Consider the following 21689-nt stretch of genomic DNA (forward strand, 5'->3'; position numbering starts at 1 on the left):
ATTTAGGCATTGTAAAGTTGTAAAGCTGGGAGCTGCAGAGACAGTATAAAGAACTTTTAGTACCATTTTGGTATGATATGTAAAGCACACCGTAAATGTTTTCCCTCTTTAAAGAGTATGTATGTGTTAATGATGAATGGAGCTTTGTTGAAAAGTAACTTAAGTTTTTAATCCACATCAGGTTCATGTTATGTGCTTTTAGAAAACTATCATTGCAGCTGATTTACTTAATGCCTTTTTAGAAATGTACAGTGCAATATTAAGAAAAATTATAACAATTTTGTGACATTCAGCCTAGTGTTTTACTTAACTTATTTACTTATGGGTACTGGCACTTTTGAGTGTTATATCTAGCTAAAATAAGTAAGAATGCCAATAGCTACCATATATTCAGTATATCATTGTGTGTTTATTTTTATAGTGACCTTATATGAAGAGTGAATCTTGTGAGAGGTAAGTTGAAAAGCACTGCTTTTATGATGAAGCTTAAAAGTTCTAGTTATTTATTTGTTATGTGTGTTGCTGACCCGAAAACATAGGCTAAAATATTTGATATATTTTTTTATATTTTCATAAAACAAATACACTCTAAAGCTTTAGTTTCCAGTGGTGTTTCTGAGTCATCTCAAAAGCAAGCCAGAGCAACCAGTGGTCAGAGAAGTAGTATTAGATTTAATTTGATGTTAAGTGGGAATTGATGAACTTGGTTCTAAATGAAGTTTGATTCTCAAAATGGTGCTTATTAATGAGTTTCCCACAGAATCAAGGTGCAAATAACCTTTTAATTCTGGGTAGCAAGAAAGCTGTACCACTTCCAACCCATAGTTCTAGATCCAGGTGTCAACAGAATGTGAACATTAAAATTTCTTCATCTCCTTGGATAGCTCTGTAGATTTTGTATCTTTTGAAGATTTTGTCATTAGATCTAACTTTACAAAATATACACGTGATTTCATGAGAAATAGCTAATTTATTTTCACTTGCACAAAATGTTGAGTCTTCGAGTTTGTGCGCTTTATTTACAAATATATACTTTCATAATGTTTTTCTAAATATTGTTGACAACAAAATGATGTAAGAATTTCAAATTAAATTTCATGAAATATCAGAGGACATTTAAATTAAAAAAAAAAAATTTACAACATTATAGTACATTTCTAGCATAAAATATTGCAATATTATACAAAATAAAAGCCCTACATTTTTAAGAGGTACCTGAAAATCACCTACCCAGCATTGGATGGTTAAAGACTTATTCCTTTAAGGAATATGTAGTAGGTTATATTTGTAAAATTTTATGTTTAAAAATTATAGTTCATAAATATATTTCCTTGAAATGGAAAAATATATTGAATGATATATATCATTATACTTTATATTTACACAGAAATCAAATGTAATGAATATGATAGTATCTTTTAAATTTACATAGAGTAAGGTTATTTACTTTGCATTGTAAATTCTGCACAAAGGTTAGTACAGAATAACCTTTATTGTTAACTACATTTATTGGAATTATAATTTCTTTGGTAACCATATTTATATAAGAGAATTTAAGATTAAAAGTTAAGTTATCATATTGATATTTATTCTTCCTTTGTTTTGCACTTATTACCCATTGTCTTAGGACAAAGAACTGATAGAAATTCATTTCTCGGTATAATGTGGTTCGGATTCTACAATAAGCTGTAGGTCCCGTTGCTAGGTAACCAATTGGTTCATAGCCACGTAAAATAAGTCTAATCCTTTGGGACAGCCCTAGGAGAGCTGTTAATCAGCTCAGTGGTCTGGTTAAACTAAGGTATACTTAACTTATAGGAAGGGCCAGGAAGTCATGCAGAAGGGGATAGATGAAGACCCAGACCTGATGGTATTTCAGGCAGAAAGAGCACAGGAAAGAAGGTGGAGAGAGCTATATATATATATGATGGTGATATATATAGTGCTGTTTAGCAATTTCAGCTAAATGTGCATTTAATGATTTTTGTGTTTGTCACCAAGATACAACTTCACATGAGTAGAGCATTCTATTTTTGTTTATACTTTATAAAAATTTACTGTTTACTCTATTTTCATTGTATATGTATAGATTGTGTGTTCAGCATTTTTTGTAAATATGTTAACAGATACAACAGAGTTAGCTTTTTGTGTTTATTCTGTACTTTTGTCATGTGTGAAAATTTAACTCTGATTTTGCCAGTAGCAAGGTTACAAGTGTGGCAAAACAAAATTTTACTTGAGGTTTTCTGTATTTTGGGAGATTTCCCTATTATGGTATTCTCTGGCGGAAGCATGATTAATTGTCTGTATTTTTCAACAGTTTTATGTGTTGTCAGCAATAATCAACATATTTGTTCTGGTTAAAAAGGAAAGAAGTTTTATTGTGGAGATCTTTGCCTGGGGCATGGTTTACTAAGTGCTGGTGTTGGATCATGAGATGGCCCTAGTTTGCAAAGTGTATCAAGTGTTTAATGTAAGAAGGTTTATAATGAATTATTTTGTTTAGTAAGTTGTAAGCCATTAACTGTATTTTCTTTAATTGCTGTACTCTAGTGCAGGATCTTAAACTTAGAAAAGGTTATTGATATTACTCCCACCCCTTGAATTTATGGCAATACTGTACGTGTGGTAAAATCTGTTTATACTGTGTTCAACTGTTTGGCCATTATTAGCAAACATTTGGCAGTAACAAAAATCAATGCTGACATAGTGGTATAGTAACTACTGTACCTGAATGAGCCAGCAGTAATGTTGGTCAATGAAACATGGTTTCTTTCTTGTTTTACATCTGTGTTATCAGCTGTTATGGTACTTAGAAGCCTTGTAAACAAGGAGGCTAGATTTGGTGTGAATGCTGTTGTTTTAACATATGCTAAGTAACTGTAGCTTTGAAGGTTATGGTGTAAAATGACAAAAAATTCCACTTCACAAAAGATGATAGGAACTGAGTATGGCAGGCTAAAGTATACAGGCAGTCCCCGGTTTACGACGGGGGTTCCGTTCTTACACTGCGTCATAAGCCGAAAATCGTTGTAAACCGAAAAATCGTCGAAAATCTTCATAAATCCTAAGAAAACCTGACTCTTAATGCTCTGGGTGTATTGAAAACGATGTAAACTGCATTTGTATTGAGTTTTTCATCAAAAAACCCTCCAAATTTTTATTATTCTGCCATTTTGGAGCCCTATTTCTTCCGTCGGATCGGCGTACGACGCGTCGTAACCCTGGAACATGCGTCATAAACCGGGAAATAATTTATAATGAATATATCTGAAAAGCGTCGTAACCTCGGAACGTCGTAAGCCGGACCCGTCGTAAACTGGGGACTGCCTGTACTTTCAAATGGTTTTGATTTGTCTTAAGCTACCTAAGTTTTTCTTTTTGCCAATTTTCACCTAACAGTCGATCATTGGAACCTAACCATGTTGATAATTGGGGGTGGGTGCAGTTGTTCCTTACTATATGGCATGGTATTAGACTGTAAAGAATAATTGGTCAAGTGTTTATAGTACTTCAGAAATATTATGATCTTTTTTGTTTTGTTAGTTTGTCTTTATCATATTTTGTACAGTTGATGTTGAGAGCATGACATTTAAGCTTAGAAAGAGTTGTATGTTGAGCATTTTTTCTAAGTTACTGCATTGTATTTGATACAGCTCAAGGATATATAATGTTGAATTGCTAGGCTGGGGCTGTTTGGTCTTAGTGGACCACATCTCAAAACCTGACTTGTTTTTAAGTATGTTGCTATCTGTTATTCCCAGAGAGGTCTTGTCCTCCCTATTTCTTCTGCTTGGTGTACATCTGTTTATAGAGAAGGTGAATGCTTTAGACAGGTAAACCAACTGGCCGTCTTTAATAAGGAATATCTCGCCTCTGTTCCACTCCTTGAACTATGTTCCACTTACCATTTATTTCCTCAATATTTTTCTAAATGATTTGGTCTTACGTGTGAAGTGAAAAAGGGACTGTATGAAATGAAAGAATTTGCACAGGTAGTTGGGGAAATTTCAGAGGTAATTAAAAAAGTAAAAGGCAGAAAGCAAAACAGCAGGGGGCCAAAGGGATACTGAAACAAAAGACACTTCAAGTTGCACCAGTGTTGAGGGTAAATTTTTGATAAAAGAACAGTTTTGTATCTCTAAAATAAAGTTTTGTTTAAACAAAATCCATTTTTTCATAAACTCATTACTATACTATACATACAATTAGCCTTTTGTATGTATCAAAAGCATTCCAGATGCTTTGTTCTTAATTTTAAAGATACATAAATGGCAGGTAGCGGATAGTATTGTGTATGAATGGGCTGACCTGGTCTTAGCTGTAAGTCTCAGTATTCATATTATCTGATCCATAAGCAACAAGAAATCTGCAGGCCTGAGAAGCAGGAACTTGCATTTAACTCAGATAAAACCTGTATTTACATAGCACATCAACCCATAAGTTTAAAGCAACATTTATGCAAGAGGCACTCTTATCACACCACAAATGGAATTTCCATCCCTTTATTCCCCGTTAATTAACACTTCATAATGCATAACATTACATTCAAGTGGATACTGCCTAAAGTGTTCCTTGCATTTTTTATCTGTTCTGTGTGGTTTGTCCCAACTAGTTTTCTGATCTTTTTCATCTTTGTCCTGCTTCACGTTTAAACATGCATTTAACTGCTGCTGTATATTGCGCTATATGGAAATTTCATGGACGTTATCATTTTTTTCTCATGGTGATATACATAGTTCTTTCAAACTTATTTATTGTTTTTAATTGTGGTTTTCCCTCTTAAATTTCTTATTGATTTTTTGATACATGGACAAATATTTCCTTGTAGTGAGTTTTGATGCATGATCCATTGTACTGTACAAAAAATTAACATAAAGGTATAAAGAATAAAATGCCAAATTAATTAAAAGATTCCTTTAAAATTACAGTATTTCAGTTTATTTACATTGTGATTATTTTAGATGCCTTGTTCTTTCATCTGTAATTAACTTTTAGCCATCATAAGTTTTTAGCCACACAACAAGTTCACAACCTTCAGGAATGCAGTAAAATTCATTTCTTTGATATACTGGCCATCCATATTAGAGTTGAATTTGGCGTAATGGTTTGGTTAAATTTACTTCTTAATGATGATAATTTGTAAATTACTGAAAAGAATAACCTTGTCTGATCGCTTCATTTTGTAGCTTACTCAGTGTCCTGAGTGACGAGCAACCTCACAGGAAACATTTGTAAGAGGTGACGTGCTGAACTTAAGTTGAAGGCCTCCAAGGTAGTGAATATTCATTTCCCGAGGAAAGATATTCATTTGAAAAGTGCACTGGGCAAAGAACTATATAGTTCTCACACATCTTCATTCTTCTCTGTCTTAGCTGCAACAATAACTCCGGTAAGAGATTCTTTCTTTATCATTGGCTTTCCTTCATCAGCATTTTCTTGAATATTTTGTATGTTCAGTTCTTTCTCTGTTTTGGGATGAAAAGAAAATTATTTTATGTGAAAAACATAAGGTATATAAGTAGTGTGTATGTATGCTGTACAGAGTATATGATATCGGGAGGTGCCTTATAAAATGTAATATACAATATTTACTTATTTTTAAGTTATTGAATTTTATTATATACTTCAATACAATTTTGTTCATAGAGCAAACATTTTATACATACAAAATGTGTCCCATAAAAAACTTACCTCTTGGTTGAGTTCTCTTCTTAATATATAAGATGTATACGAGTGTGTAGATTGCTCCACCAATTACACAAACATAACCAAAGAAGCTGAAGGCGAAAGAAAGGCCATACTGCGCAATGAGGTATCCACCTAATAGAGCTCCAACTCCACGACCTGTTTGGGTGGTAGCGGCATAGATAATTTGAAATGTTAGGTTTTGGTATAAGAATGGTATGTACATTTTAGAAAATACAGCTTTGGTCAGTTTAGGTTATTTAATTAATTGTAGTCATAATGTTTAATGATAGTAATTTCTAATTGCATACCAACTGAGTAGTGAATTGCCCCAGCCAGTCCAGTCATGGTTGCTAGTAGGCCTTTTGGAGCTAAAATGGGACAAAAAGTAACCGCAGCTACCCACATTATTTGATAAGTAAACACTTCCAGCATTTCAAAAGGAAATACTAGCCATGGATCCCTGCAATGAAAATAAGTAAATTGAGATGGTGAAGACTTGATTAGTGTTATCAAGAAAAAGTTTTTTATTTCAAGTGTTCATGTGCTGTATTACAGTACAAAAAAGAGGAAATTGGTTGCCCAGTATAAAGAAGGAAAGAGCTTTAGTGGAGTTTGGTTTCACTTTGATATGCAAAAGTCTTCATTTAGGATACCATTTGATTATATATCACTAATTGAAAGACTCATTTCTATGTAAATTGTATATGAATTTTGATTAATTATTTATATAATTCAAAAGTTAATGTTTGTAGATCAGGATTGACAGGAAACACGTGAACTCACGTAATGTTTGCGTAGCCAAACTGCCGGATTGCATAAGTAGCGAAGGATATAATGAAGACCATGTGTCTTCCAAGCTTGTCAACTATTTTATCAGTAACATACATCACTGGCACTCCAACGATGCAGCCAACTGTGAGAGTCAAACCTGTATTGGTAAAGATCAAAAGACATGTTACTTGTTAGGGGAGCAGTGTCTCAAGTGCAAAATATTCAGCAGAAGTTCTGAACAGGAAAAAGGACTGTTTGGAGAATGTGAAGGAAATTCATTTTTCTGATCAAACAAAATCAGTTTTATTTTATATGAAAATCTGTCTCTGATATGCTCAAATACATGGCCTCCAACTGTCCTTATATACTGCACTCTTTGTGTAACAGACGAAAGATGATCATTCGGAGTTCAGCTCATATACCACATGGTGTCTCATGAACCTTCATATACGTAATCTGCATATAGGGCTGGGAGATCAGTAGAGTTGGGAAGAGGTAGCTCAGCTTAAGAGTGGTGAGTATTTATGGAAAACCCTTTCTTTTTTCATGAAAAATTAAGCTTGTTTCACAACAAACCTATCATTTATATGACCAAATCTCAATTCTGTTGGGATGACCATGCTGCTGAATGCCCCAGGGTAAAGATCAAGTCCTTAATAAAGTAAAAGAATGCTTTATAAATAATGATGGTCTTGTAGTGAAGGAAAGTGTTAGGAATTCTGCTTTAACTGCTAACAACAGTGCAAACGCAAAAGGAGGCAGATTGATGGGTACTTGAGGCTCCAGGAAGTGCATGTGCAATGCTATTACTGTACATCATTTTTTGTATGTTCAACAAAAGAGTGCAGTGTCTCATGACATTTAAAAGAGCATGAATATGAGCTTATACAATTGAAGGGTCTGTAATGAAATGAAACCTTTTATTTCTAAGCTGAGAGGTTAACATGACATGATGTAATACTAGTTTTATAAAAAAAAAAAAAAGTATTCATGATCTGCTGTATGTAGGATTTCTGACATTGTTTTTAGAAGTATATAATATATTTATCATGAGAAATGCAACCAAGAGATTTTGTATGAGTCTTACCCAGCATATAATTTGGAGCATTTAGCTCTATAAGGTAAACAAATAGATAGCTTTCAATGAATCCCCAGTTACATCCTAGTACCCATATCATGACAAGGAACAAATCAATCTCTGGCTTCGTTATTAATTTCTTCAGATCAGAGAGGATATTGTCACCTGCCTTGTCAGCCTGAAAGTAAATTAAGTATTTTTTAGTGTGCAATATGATATGTGAGACTTAACCATCAGCACTGTCAGTCATCATCGTCATAAACTTTTTTTACATTAGCTTTTCCCTTTGTGGTGTTAGAATGAGCTTTCTTCACTCATTTCTATCCTGTTCTCTTTCTGCTGGAACTTCTTCCAGGTCTAGATCTTCATCTATTCCCATATTCCATGATTTCCTGGACCTTTGTATAGCTCTTCATCTGTTACTTCCATTAATACTGCTTTTCTGAGCAACTGATTCTCATCCTCTTCTCATCACATGTCCAACCTATCTCATCTTTGAGGTTCTTGTCTGTTTGCCTAGCTCAGTAAATCACATCCTGCTGCCAATTTCTCATTCATAATGTGACATTCCCTTAACACTCCAACCTTGAATCTTAACACTCTATCGTCACACCTTTCAAAATCTCCTCCATTTTCCTTGTCATCCCTTTCTTTGTGTTATGAAGAGTAGTACAGGCCCTGTATTAATTGTATGTCTTTTCTGCCTGTTAATGGGACATTTTTGTTCACCACTACTCTATTTATATCCTGTTTCATCCATGCTGCAGCTAATCTTTAATACTGCTCTCTCAGCTCCTGCTTCACAGTCCAGTATTTCCCAAGGGTAACATACGTATACTCTACTTCTTAAATCTGCCAATATCAGAAGTAATGGTAATCTTGAAAGGTAATGTATCAATATTAGGCATCAGATGGAGGAATGTTTAGAAATGATGCCCTAACAGAAATTGCAAAAGATGCATATGTAGACGATATAATGATGAAAGGGAGATGGAGAAAATTTGGATGTGTCCCTTAACTGATCCACTGGGAGAATAGTGCATAATAATATCGGCTGAGCTGAGGGCACCAAAAAAGTTGGAAGGACCAGATCTACTTGAATAAATATTTTGAGAATGAAGGCTGGAGATGACTGGGAAGTTGTAGAAGGTAAAGCAGAGGAGAGACATGAGTCGCAGGATTTCACAGAAGCCTTTTGTGTCACATGGCATTGGTGGCAATGACGACGATGTGTCAACTGTACATTATTGTAAACCCTGTATATGAAAACATACATAATATTTGTATTTGTAGATATGATTTCAGTGGTTTATTTGGAAAAGGTTTTGGACTGTATTTATTCACACATGGCTACATTGTGTACCTGATTTTATTCCACATATATGTGGAATGATAGACGATTTTAATAACCAATTTATACTGTAAATGATTATAGTCTTTATTATTGTTATTAGTATTAAACAAAGGTTTTTCTAAAACATGCCAGTCAGCTTGATATAAAACCTTTTTATTTTTATAGTAAATTTTCCAACCATGAAAAAGTAAAGTGAATATTCCATTGTAAAAATTATTGTACAAGTTTTTGACATATAAATAATTTTTCAAAGTGTAAAATTTAACTTTCTGAGATTTGGGGAGGGGAGAAGCATTCTAAACTCATCTTTAGTACAACACACATTCTGGCTTACTGCTTGTGAGCGTACAAATAATTTTCCTTTTAACTTTTAGCTCATTCATGATATAATTATGGTTTTGGTCTCACTTTGAAGCCAAATTATAGCACAGTACTTTATTGTGGTATCTTTAAAATTTAAAAATAGCAAAATCGTGCTGTAGTTAGAACGCGTTGAAGTTAGCCAAGAACAGAAATATCTTTACTTACCATAAGTAAATACTTTTTAAATATATAATTTTAAAAAATAATAGATCAATTTCCTTTCTAAAAATACTATTGGCCTTTGTATACCTGATAATGAATGGAAAAAACCAGGTTTTTAGACTGAGTTTATGATATAGTAATTTTGTTGAACAGCCCTTGCCTGCATAATATGGTAACTCAGTGCTACCTCATGTCAAAATATTTATGGTTATTTTTTGTATTTTCTACAAATGACGTTATCGGAATTTCTGGTGGTGAAATTTGCATGATGTCATTGGTCATTGGAATCTCAAAGGGTTAACATGAAAACAATTGTACTTGACTTTTTTGTCTGTGTTTATCTGCCTATATGCATATGTATTTTTGTGTGTAAGTAGAATATCTTTGTGCTTTGGTATTACAGTAAACCCCCCGTATTCGCCTCCTCATGGTTCGCGGACTCACCCATTCGCAGGTTTCTCTGTGGAACATATCTAGCCATTTTACGCGGAAAATTCGCCCATTCGCAGTATTTTTCACTGAGAAACATTCACCAATTACTGTATTTTCATATAATTTTCATGAATAAATGCACTTTTTGTGATAAAACTATTAAAATACTCAGGTATGAGCATTTTTACAGGGTTTTTCTTGGTTTAAGCTATCAAAATGGACAGTTCTAAGTGTTTTGAGAGGGGTTTTAAGTATGCGCGGATTTTAGCTATTCACGGGGGTGAGTGGTATGCATCCCCCTAGAATACGGGGGGGGGTCCACTGTAATTAATGTATTTATCCCATTGAAACTATATGCTGTTATTGCTCTTATGCTCAAAACTGTAGATGGGAGATAAAAGTAATTTAAATTATGTATGTATATACATTATATATATATATATATATATATATATATATATATATATATATATATATATATATATATATTTTTATATTTATATATATATATATATATATATATATATATATATATATATATATATATATATATATGTGTGTGTGTAACCTCATTTTTTATTTGTACAGTCATTATATATATATATATATATATATATATATATATATATATATATATATATATATATATATATATATATATATATATATATATATATATATATATATATATATATCTTATATATATATATATATATATATATATATATATATATATGAATATAAGAATAAAAACACTATTTAAACGTTGAAACCATATATTTGGGCACTAGCTTTTGTGCCCCGTTCATAGAATATGGACAGGAAAAATTTACAATGAAATATATACAAAAACATAAAAGGTAAATAAATAGGCCTCCGATGTTATGGAGGTGGCGTTTCTTAAGAAGGAGGAGAATGACCAAATTCCCTAGTGGTTTTTGGCCTCATTAAACTTGATGGATCTGGCGGTATTTTTTGGGTCATCTTTCAGGAGGGGTTTGAGGATTAAAGGTGTCGATGTCATCCGATTTCCAATGTCCTCCTGACAGGTTCATATTGTTGGTTTGATTGATGATAGCAGATTCCAGCACCTTTATGTTTTTGTATATACACCATTGTAACTTTCCACCTGTCCATATTCTACCAGTGATCAGGGGCACAGAAGCTAGTGCCCTAAATAAATGGTTTCAACGTTTAAATAGTGTTTTATGGGCCTTCTTATATTCTTATATTACACTGTAGTATTACAGGAAAAGATATTCATATATATATATATATATATATATATATATATATATATATATATATATATATATATATATATATATATATATACAGTATATATATATATATACATATATATATAATTATATATATATGTGTGTGTGTAACCTCATTTTTTATTTGTACAGAGTCTAAAGGAATAATTATCTAAATACCTCATTTGAAAGTAAAATAAACTGTAAAGGCCAGCCAGAATCTATTTCTGTCTGTTTGCTTCAAGAAGAGATAACTTTAAGATAAAGCACTTACGTTGCAGTGCAGTTTTCCGACGAGAATAACGGCTACAACGTTAAAACTTGCTCCAAGGTAGAGGGCAGGCATGTAATCTGAGTATCCTGGAAGATATAGATTTGTTTTAGTTTTCATATTTGAAGACTGACCAAGATTTGTGTTTTTATATACTAAACTGGTTAAACCAAGCAGCATTTATGAAATGCCATTAAAATTTACAAAATTAGAATATCAAAGTTTAAGAAGATTGCATTTTGGGGTTTAAAGACTGCAGAAGTCTGAAGTACAAAACATTTCTTAAATTTATAGTTAAAACTTTTGCAGTATAGGCATAGGATATATATGAGGTGAACTTACCACAATGTAACATGGAAGTTTAAAACCTTTTAGAGTTTTGAAGTATTGACAGATGACTTTTAATGTTATGGAGTATTTCTGGGGTGGAAACATAATTTAGTAAGTTAAAGTCAGTGTCTAAAGCTCACAGTGAAAGGATACCAACCAATGGAGGAGCTATGGAAATCAACAAGTATTCCAGCTATCAGGGGAACCACTGCTTGGCCAATCATGTTCAAAACTCGTTGTTTTCCAAAGTCACCATCATGGTCACGTATCACAGCAAGAGTTGTAGCGTCCTGAAATTATGCACGACTTTTAACATGTCTTATTTCAATAAATTTGCATTTTTGTGTGTGTATAAGGAATATATAGGAATACTGTAAATGGTTATGTGTATTTTCTTGTATGAAGGCTTAATTTTAACCAATTTCAGATCTAAAGCACACGCATAAAATATATAATTATTTGTTTGTATATGAGGTATATACTGTATACCCTACATGTACTGTATATGATTTTTTTCACTTTATGCCTTTTTCTTGTATGAAGGGGAAGGGAATAAAATTTATTGAAAGGACTGTGAATGTTATGTGGAATTTATAAATTCTTCAAGAGTCAACTGTAAGTTTTGGATATGAATGGAATTTCTGACTCTGCAGCTTTGCCCATATTTAGTAGTTCTTTTGTTGCAGAAAACCCCTTACTCAATTTTGATAGATACAGCACCGTTTCTTTCTTTTGTTGGGGCAAGTGGAAGAAAACAGCCAGGTTCCCTGTAACTTGACTGAATCAGAATATATAAGACTTATAATGTGAAACTGTGTCAGTATTATATATATATATCATAATTTATAAGATATATATATATATATATATATATATAAATATATATATATATATATATATATATATATATATATATATATATATATATATATATATATATATATATATATATATATATATATATATATATATATATATATATATATATATATATATATATATATATATATATATATATATATATATATATATATATATATATATATATATATATATATATATATATATATATATATATATATATATATATATATATATATATATATATATATATATATATATATATTGTTTACGATTGTTGTTTGTTTAACGCTTTTCAAATATATTCATTCCTGGTTTTTGTTCGGAAGAAATATGGCCCCAAAACGACAGAATAATCATAATTTGAAGGTGTTTTTGATGTAAAACTCAATGATAAAGTTTACAAATGCACCCAGAGCATTAAAAGTAAGGTTTTCTTATGATTTTTGACGATTTTCGGCGATTTTCCGGTTTACGACGATTAAGAACGGAACCCCGTGAAACCGGGACTGCTGTATATATATTTTTATAATATTGTGTGTTTGTTAAATAGTAAGTTTATTTGTTCAGGAAGATGGGATAATGAAATAGAAACGGATGAAATGCTGCCTATGAATAAGAGAGTGAAAACTCAGCATTGAAGGGATTCTGGACCATAGTAGATGCTCCAGTCTTAGCTTATAAGATTATCAATGGTGGGGGACATAGGTCACATTTCCCATACATCCATTCTCTGCTGGTTCTTTAAGAAAATCACTCAGTGGTTGGCACACCAGACAGAAGTGTGAAAAAAGGTAAGGAAACATGTAAAAGGATGTCCGTCACCCCTATAGGACTTGTTGTGTCCATTAGATCTTATAAGGGAACATTTTTAAAATGGGTTTTTGATACTTGCCAACATGGTGAATGCTGAGGCCAGGAAGAAAGTAGCAGTTATTCGTATGGCAAAGTAAATCCAAAACGTGTCTGGCTTGTTAGATGGGTCCTCGGGATGTTCGCAGTGGGGCATTCCTTTCACTTGGCATCTGATTGGGCACTCATGAAAGCACCTGACACCCTGGTAAGATTTCTCATCATGTGTCAGATTGACCCACCTGTGGCTACAGGTGTCATTTACTCTTAGGGATGATATTGTCCCGTTTATGTGTAGCTGTTGGGAGATAAACAAAATAACAGCATATGCACTTGCTCTCCATTTCTCAATACTTTTTTGTTTAGAAGAGAATTTTTTGAAGTACAAATAAATGCAATGTCTATGCAACTCTTGATTTGCATTAGAAAATTATAGCTTACCTGAGTATTCATGTCGAAGGTGTGGCATGTGGAAGTGTTGTGTCCAGTATAGTAACACAGTTTTGGTTCTTTAGGCGGAGTCTCACATAAAAACTTGCAGTTCTGATGAAAGTAAAAGAACCAAAAATAGCAGATGTTTAATGAATATTCATAAATCTTTAACCCATAATAGTAACTGTGCTTCATCTAAGTAAATGCTCATCACTGAAATGCGACGGACATTGATAGAAGTGACCATTGCTTGTAAATTACTGTAAAACACAGAAAGTGTCACAGGGGCATGGTTTGACATCTTTTGGCATCTTACAGTTTAGTTTTACACTATGCAACTGATATTTTTGTTGGTGTCAAATTGAAATCTTGCATATTCACTAATATGAAATAATGCAAGCATGAACATGTACGTAAATTGACAAAAGATCAGCTAATATGAACTCGTGTGATACTCCTGTAACCAAGCCGTACCTGAAGAACAAGATCAAGACTGGAGTTGTTTCTGTCATCATGGCAATAATCACAGGTGTCCCAGGTGAGTCGAGGTTCTTGCAACCCACAAGTGAATGTCAGGGAGTTTTTGTCACGAGGGGGAACGTAGAGCAAACAGCAGTGAAGTATTGTTGTGATGATGATGTTTATTATGACAACGATCTTATATCTGCCGAACTTATCCGCGATGAGACCTGGTAGGAGAGAAAGAGTCACAATTTCACTTGTCTTTAAGGTATGCTCATTCAGTCCTGGGGAAGCTTGCTTTGTCAGTTACTGGCTTTTAGGCTTGTTGCTTATGAATATAGTAATTTTATTTATTTTGCAATATATATTTTTATAATAATGCTAACAAAAGCTCTATTGTTAAGTTATGATATAGTTTAGATATCGCATAATTTATTTTTACATGCTATACAGCCATACCTGACGTCGGCGGTCCCAGTAGCGAGGCAATTGGGAGGAAGGCGTAAACAATGGCTATTTCCTTAACCGTGATTCCTAGTTGCTGCATGTGGAGCGTCAAAAACGGGAGGAAGCCCATAGTTCCTGAAGGATGGAAGAACCTTTCACACTAGATAGTCATGTTTGATTAGTGATGTGAACCAGACATGTTAAGCCATGATCCGCTTATACATGTAAGAAGTTTAATTTGCATGAAAGTGTTCAGGTAATGATATAAGTGAACATCATGTGCAAGTAACCCATTGGGAATTTTGGTGTTGTAGAATTTTGGTATTTCGCCAAGTTGGTGTTTGTATTGGTATTTTATGTAAACTTGTTGATAATAGCAGGTGACTGCACAAGTATGTTTTATTTAAGAGTCACATTCTCATAAATACTTCAGCACCATTAACTAAAACCACGGGGATAGATTATGATTAATTTTATGCCAGTTAGAAAAGTTAGGAATTAAATATTGAAGTAAATATTCCATTAGAGCTCTCCAAAAGAGTGATGCTCTTTTAGTACACTAATTGGAAAATCACATAGGTTTATTGGTCCCATAGCAGTACAGTAATAAATTTTATATAATATATTTATATGTATATATATAATATATATTATATATATATATATATATATATATATATATATATATATATATATATATATATATTATACATATATTATATATATATATATATATAGATGTGTGTGTGTGTATGTATTTAGCTGCTAAAGGATGAATGTGAGTAGTAACCATTACCTCGTGCATTTCACTGAAACCCCTGACAGGGAAAACGAATATTTATAAGAGAAAAATGTTTACTACCCACCAGAGTAAGTCAATAAGAATCATCCTTGCCTGTGAATGAAAACAATTGTTCTGAAAAGGCGAATGCCACTTACCTCCCTGAAAGAAGAAGAGGACCAGCTTGAGGACGATTAGTTTTTTATTCCATCTCAATTCACCTTTGAGTCTCTCCTTCCAGTTCTTAGCGCTGTTGCTGGAGGTGGCGGCGGCAGCAGCGGCCTGTGCTTCCTTTTCTTTTGCTGCAAAAGGACATCGTGAAGAAGTTGAGGCTTTTACTGTTATTAGAAGGGGAATATGGTGAGATATCAGAGCCTGTAAATTACGAAATGTCTCCTGTGTTTCGTATTTTGATGTGGTGAATTCAGTTTGATTCATGCACCTAAAATGACTGCTGCGGTATCTTCAGGTCATGAATCTAGGCTGAGGTTAATGATAAAGTCGTATCTCTCTCTCTCCTTTTGTTAGACAATAAGAAATTATACAATTAACCAAATCCTTTTGTTTCATATAAATTTTAAGTTCTTTTATAGTGAGAAAGAAATTATCGTTTGTAAGAAAATTAAATTTGGATCTATCACATTTAAGTAAATATGCAAAGATGGCTCACTTTATTTTGTCTATTCTGAGATCCTGTGGAGCACTCTATTGTAATTTTTTGTCTCTTTAGTTCCCTTCTGGCTTGTTTGTTTGTTGATTTGTTTATTAACTATTTCTTTTTGAGTGTTTGCTAATCTTGTCTTGGTTTTTTACCTTGTTCACCAAGTTAATGAACTTTCTAGACTACTCTATGAAGATATCTCTACATGAAGATGTGTTCATTCTTACTAATATAAATATTACTCTTTGTTGGACTGAAACAACCGGTTTTGGAACAATACAAGCAACGCCTAAAACTTCAGCAAACATTTGAATCCGATAAACTCCATGCCAGCGATTCTAAACATGAAAAGGAACGGAATATTCACACGTCATCTATGAAGGCTTTCAATACATAAGCCACTTTCTTGAGTAACCTGTTGGGATCATTAAGTCTTAGCTCTCTCTGGTCTTAGTATACTATCAAGTTATATAACAGTTTTTTTTTTCTATCAATTCAATCTTGTGCTATCATTTATACCCTCATTATGTTATTTTTTTCATCTGTAAATAAAAATCCAAACGACATCTCATTCATATAAATGGAATAACTTTTGTCTTTAAAGACTTATTAAACAAACCAAACTTGGTAGTTCAGTGATAAGGCCTGATTGATTGATTTTAGTGTCAAATAGTAGTAACAACGAGCAGTAACGTCATACCAATGGTAACAGTGATACTTAAATCCTAGTAGTAGTAATAGTAGTAGTAGTAGTGGTAGTAATAGCAAAGGAAATGGAATTATGATAATTGAATTTTTTGTTGGTAGACACACGTTAGGACTGACTCACACACTTTGCCATCATTTACGAACCGCCATTTCACATAAGCTCTCTATATCTCTCTCTCTCTCTCTCTATATATATATATATATCTCTCTCTCTCTATATATATATATATATATATATATATATATATATATATATATATATATATACCGGTCCCATATATGAATTGGTAATTAGACTAATTAGTATTGGACCAATTGGTGTTAGACCAATCGCCCTATTAGACTAATTGTACAGTTGGACGAATTGGCTTTAGACCAATTCGCATAGGACCAGTTGGTATAGAGTCTATAGACCAATGGTCATTAGACCAATCATACCCAATCCATATTAGACTAATTATAGTTATATATATATATATATATATATATATATATATATATATATATATATACCCAATATATAATATATATATATAAGAGAGAAAGAGAGAGACGGGATGCTGAAGATTTGCGTAGTAGATCTGATTGTTATGGCTGCTTAACTGGTATGATTAACCCGGCCTTATGACAGCCGAGCAATGGCCATTCGTAAACGATGGTGAGATAAGTGTATGAGAGTTCTGGTGTGGAATTCTCAACTGGTGTATCATTTGGTGATTTTAATTTGCATTGCTACTCTTATTTTATTTTATTTTATTTTACGTCTTGTATCTACTTTGTTTTTGTGCCTAGAAATGATTTTGAATATTGATTTATTTGGTTTTATATGAAATACTGGTTTCTGGCGGCAAGTTAAAGGCGAGAGTTTGGATTAGGCAATACCACTTATGCGCATTAATAATAATAATATTATTATTATTATTATTATTTGAATGTAAGAGACCCTCTTTCAAACATGTTTTGTTAAAGAGGATGGCAGCATCAGTGGAACTGATTTTTTTTATTCATGGTCTTTTTAATTCTTATCATTTTCTTCTCGTCAGGGCTGATATTTGCTAATAACTGGCCGATGTTCATAGTCTGGATAAGGAATTGGTTTCTTGAATTATTCATTTTATTGCATAAACACCCCTTTTAACTTCCATTTCTTTTATACAATAAAATTAATCATTCAAGAAACCAATTCCTTATGCAGACTATGAACATCGGCCTGTTTTTAGCAAATGTCAGCCCTGACAAGAGAAAATAATAAGAAGAATTGAAAAGACCATATATAAAATCAATTTCACTGATGCTGCCATCCTCTTTAACAAATTATTATTATTATTATTATTATTATTATTATTATTATTATTAGTAGTAGTAGTAGTAGTAGTAGTAGTAGTAGTAGTAGTAGTAGTAGTAGTAGTTATAGTAGTACCTCAATCATTAGAAATGGCGGCTCTAGAAGAGTTGAGACCGCAAATCTTAACCCAAGGAAGTCCCAAGGCCTAGACCAAGGTGCCTTCATTCTTCATACTACTAACACAATACACTAGGGGCCAGGTGTTGGGAAAGAGGGAGGAGTGCAGCTCTAAAAGAGGAGTTTATTACCCGGTGGTTATCAAATAGTCCCCGTAGAGATTATCGCCGTCAGAGCACCTCCTCATGCGGTGCACTGTAGGCATTACTGTCAAGGTTCTTTGCAGCGTGCCTGTCAGCTGCAACCCTTTCGTTCCTTTACTCTACCTGACCCTTTCATATTCTCTTTCTCCCATCTTACTTTCCACCCTCTCCTAACAATTGATTCTTAGTGCAACTGCAAGGTTTTCCTTCTGTTACACCTTTCAAACCTTTTACTGTCAATTTCCGTTTCAGTGCTGAGTGACCTCATAGGCCTTTGGCCTAAATTCTATATTCAGTTCAATTATCAAATAGTTTAACGGGTTACATTTCCAGACATTCGTGCCGTTCGATCGAAGGAGTAATTTTGTTTTTGGAAAGAAGAGGTGAAAATGGAGCAAGGTAAAGTTTGAGAAGTTGGAACAAAAGAAAAATAGAAGGCAAGCCACTTCAGCTGCTCTGCAAAGAACCTTTAGTACCGTCTACAGTGTGATGTGCAAGGCACACTGTAGACGGTAGCTCCCTACCCTTTTTCTGGTACCCATAAGATAGTAAATAAACATGGCAAAGAGCCTCCATCAAAATCTGTCCCAAAGATCTAGAATTTATATCAGAATACTTTGCGAATTAGCTCAGATTGGTGTCATTTGCTCTTTACTCTTGTGTAATAAACCAACAAATACGTTAGAACCTGGTTGAAATTTTTATGGTAGTTTCTGTAGCAAGAAGAATTTTTATGATGAAAGCAATTAAAACACTTTTAATCGTTGTTCTTAAGTAAAAGTTTGTATATATCATCTAAAGCTAGGTAAAATTTTTGTGTCCGATATTCCGAAGCTATTTAGAAATTTTTTACAGTTATTCTAACTTTGTTAAATTTTTTATTTTTTTATTCTAAACTTATTTAAGGTATTTTTTATGCATTTTCTAACGAATGAATTTCCCATTTGGATTTTGGTTGTTAGTAAATTATTGTTACGAACTTTGCATCATATACTACTGGATAATTGATTTTTTTAGCTGTTTTTATCCATTATACTCTTTATAAATTATTTTCCACTGGTTTCATTCAAGGTGGCTAAGTGGTCAGCGATTCTGTGTGCGCTTAGTTGTGATAAGCTATGGTTCAAGTGATCAGCAGAGTTTGGTTCGGAATCCACGGTAACGAGGTAAGTATTACAATTACTTTCCTGCGTCCGTTTTCCTGACTCTTAGATACTTCTTTCCTCAAGAATCCTAACAAACATCCTTCCACATCTTAGGCAAAGGAAAACGCCTTGACCATTAGGTGTTAAAACATGCAAAGCCCAGAAATGGAATTGTTCGTCATGCTTACCTGACATCTTCGAAGGATGAAAAGGGAGACGGGTGTCTTTTCCAATATCCTCCTAGTATTAAAAACAGATGTGATAGTTTTTAGTCTAACGATAATTCCAGATACTCGGTGTAAATTGATTTATGGAAACTGTGTGAATTCCGAGTTTTAAAAGGTACAAAATGACATTGAAGGACGCGGCAGCGAATGATAAAAAAAAAAAAAAAACAGACGGTTTCAAATCCGCTGATATCAAGGCAGAAAAAAATATAAAAAGGAAGAAATTTAAATTTTCAAATGAACAAAATCTCAAGACTGCAAAGCTAAAAAAAGGAGCCTGCAATTTAAAGGCTTAAAACCCGCAAGGTTTCGAAACAGGATAAGATGAAAAATGAGGAAATTTAAGTGCATTAAATCGAATATATCGCGAGATTGCAAAATGTTTCTTAGAAGAAGACAAAGGGCTATAATACTGCGAGAAGAATAGTTAAAAAAGAGTGGACTAAATGGGAAAGTTTTTATACCATAAGATTCAGAATATCCTCACGCATAAAAATACTAATAAGTCGAAATTTCACAGCTTAAAATCCACAAGAGTTCAACAAACATCAAAATACTTTTTTAAGAAAAATGTTTCGACTCCACAATATATCTAAAAATCTCAGAAGTCGAAATTTAATGTTACTAAACCACCGAGATCACAGAACGGCGAAAGATTAAAAATAAAAAAAGGGGGACGAATGTGTTTGTTTTTAGGACGAGTTCACTGATGGTCCCCCTAAGGTGACTGAGGCGCGGGATGGAATGACCAGCCGAGTCACTTGAGTTCGTCCGCCTGAACGCCACTGCTTAAACGGCGATGCCCCACTGCCACTACCACTGAAGCTGCTGCCATTGCAGATTTTAGTGCCCCGATGGAGAGGTGATGTAACGAGGGGGTTGTTGATGCGGGCCTGGGCATCATCAGCAGCCAATCAGCTGTTGGTTACCGTCACGAATTCGATTGGGTAATCATATCTAGTAGCATACTAATAGTGTTCGCGAGCCTTGCTGCTGTTATCGTTATTCGAGGCTTTACTTTTTTTTAAATTCATTTTTATTTGTCCAGTTTCGCGTCTTTTATTAATTTCTTGATGAGAAAACGAATTTGATAATGGCGTTTTTTATTATTATTATTATTATTATTATTTATTATTATTATTATTATTATTATTATTATTATTATTACTGGAGAAACAAATTCACAGTTTTGTATGGGTACATATTTTCAAAATAAATCTCTACAGAGAGCGTTTGGAATCTGTTCGATTCCTTGAAAAGGGGAATCGAACAGATCCCCGCAAGCTCTCTGAACAGATTTAGTTTTCAATATATGTACCCACAATAACTGTGGATTTGTTTCTCCATTTCAAGACTCAGGCTACTATGAGTATGTTTCAATTATTTTTATTGTATGGAAGTAGGAACACGCTTATTTTAAAGCAAGATTAAAATCTCATGAACCTGCTAAACAAGCGTGCGTAGAATAGAATGCCCGTATGGGAAAGAGATCAGAAACAGAGGAGAGAGGTGGATTACGATGCATTGAAAGGAATGAAGCAGTCGCCGATTGCTGTCGCTATTTCTCCTCTGTTGTCTTCAAACACATGACATTGTTTTTGCGATTTCGGGTATATTGGCAGGAGAACTCGAGGTAAATTTTTACGTACAGAGGAAAATCTTCGATATCAGAAAATGTTTTTATAATTGTATGCGCGTTAATACTTTTAATATATACATATATACATTCATACACAGATGTATATATAAACATAGACTTTTACCTTTGCACATACAAATATATATATATATATATAT

At 33.2% G+C, this 21689-nt stretch overlaps 1 protein-coding gene across 1 annotated transcript; it reads right to left on the reverse strand.

The window, feature by feature from the left end:
* Positions 1-4902: 4902 nt before the first annotated feature.
* LOC136846030 (major facilitator superfamily domain-containing protein 6-like) lies at positions 4903-20669 on the reverse strand. Its single transcript, XM_067116659.1, has 13 exons — positions 19854-20669; positions 15705-15848; positions 14778-14900; positions 14331-14545; positions 13866-13967; positions 13468-13722; positions 11869-12001; positions 11385-11470; positions 7550-7718; positions 6475-6619; positions 6000-6151; positions 5695-5847; positions 4903-5468 (listed from the first exon to the last, which is right to left on the reverse strand). The coding sequence occupies exons 1-13, from the start codon at positions 19858-19860 to the stop codon at positions 5347-5349; spliced, it is 1806 nt and encodes a 601-aa protein (XP_066972760.1). The 5' UTR covers positions 19861-20669; the 3' UTR covers positions 4903-5346.
* Between the last annotated feature and the right edge of the window lie 1020 nt (positions 20670-21689).

The sequence above is a fragment of the Macrobrachium rosenbergii genome, chromosome 14, assembly GCF_040412425.1.
Source record: "Macrobrachium rosenbergii isolate ZJJX-2024 chromosome 14, ASM4041242v1, whole genome shotgun sequence".
Classification (NCBI taxonomy): Eukaryota; Metazoa; Arthropoda; class Malacostraca; order Decapoda; family Palaemonidae; genus Macrobrachium; species Macrobrachium rosenbergii.

Bases quoted from the DNA above. Each gene is read 5' to 3' on its own strand.
- LOC136846030 (XM_067116659.1), bottom strand. The intron at 13,968-14,330 runs GTACGGCTTGGT...TACTTTCATCAG, and splicing joins GTCTTGATCTTGTTCTTCAG to AACTGCAAGTTTTTATGTGA. The intron at 7,719-11,384 runs GTAAGTGCTTTA...ATTTACTTTCAG, and splicing joins TCGGAAAACTGCACTGCAAC to GCTGACAAGGCAGGTGACAA.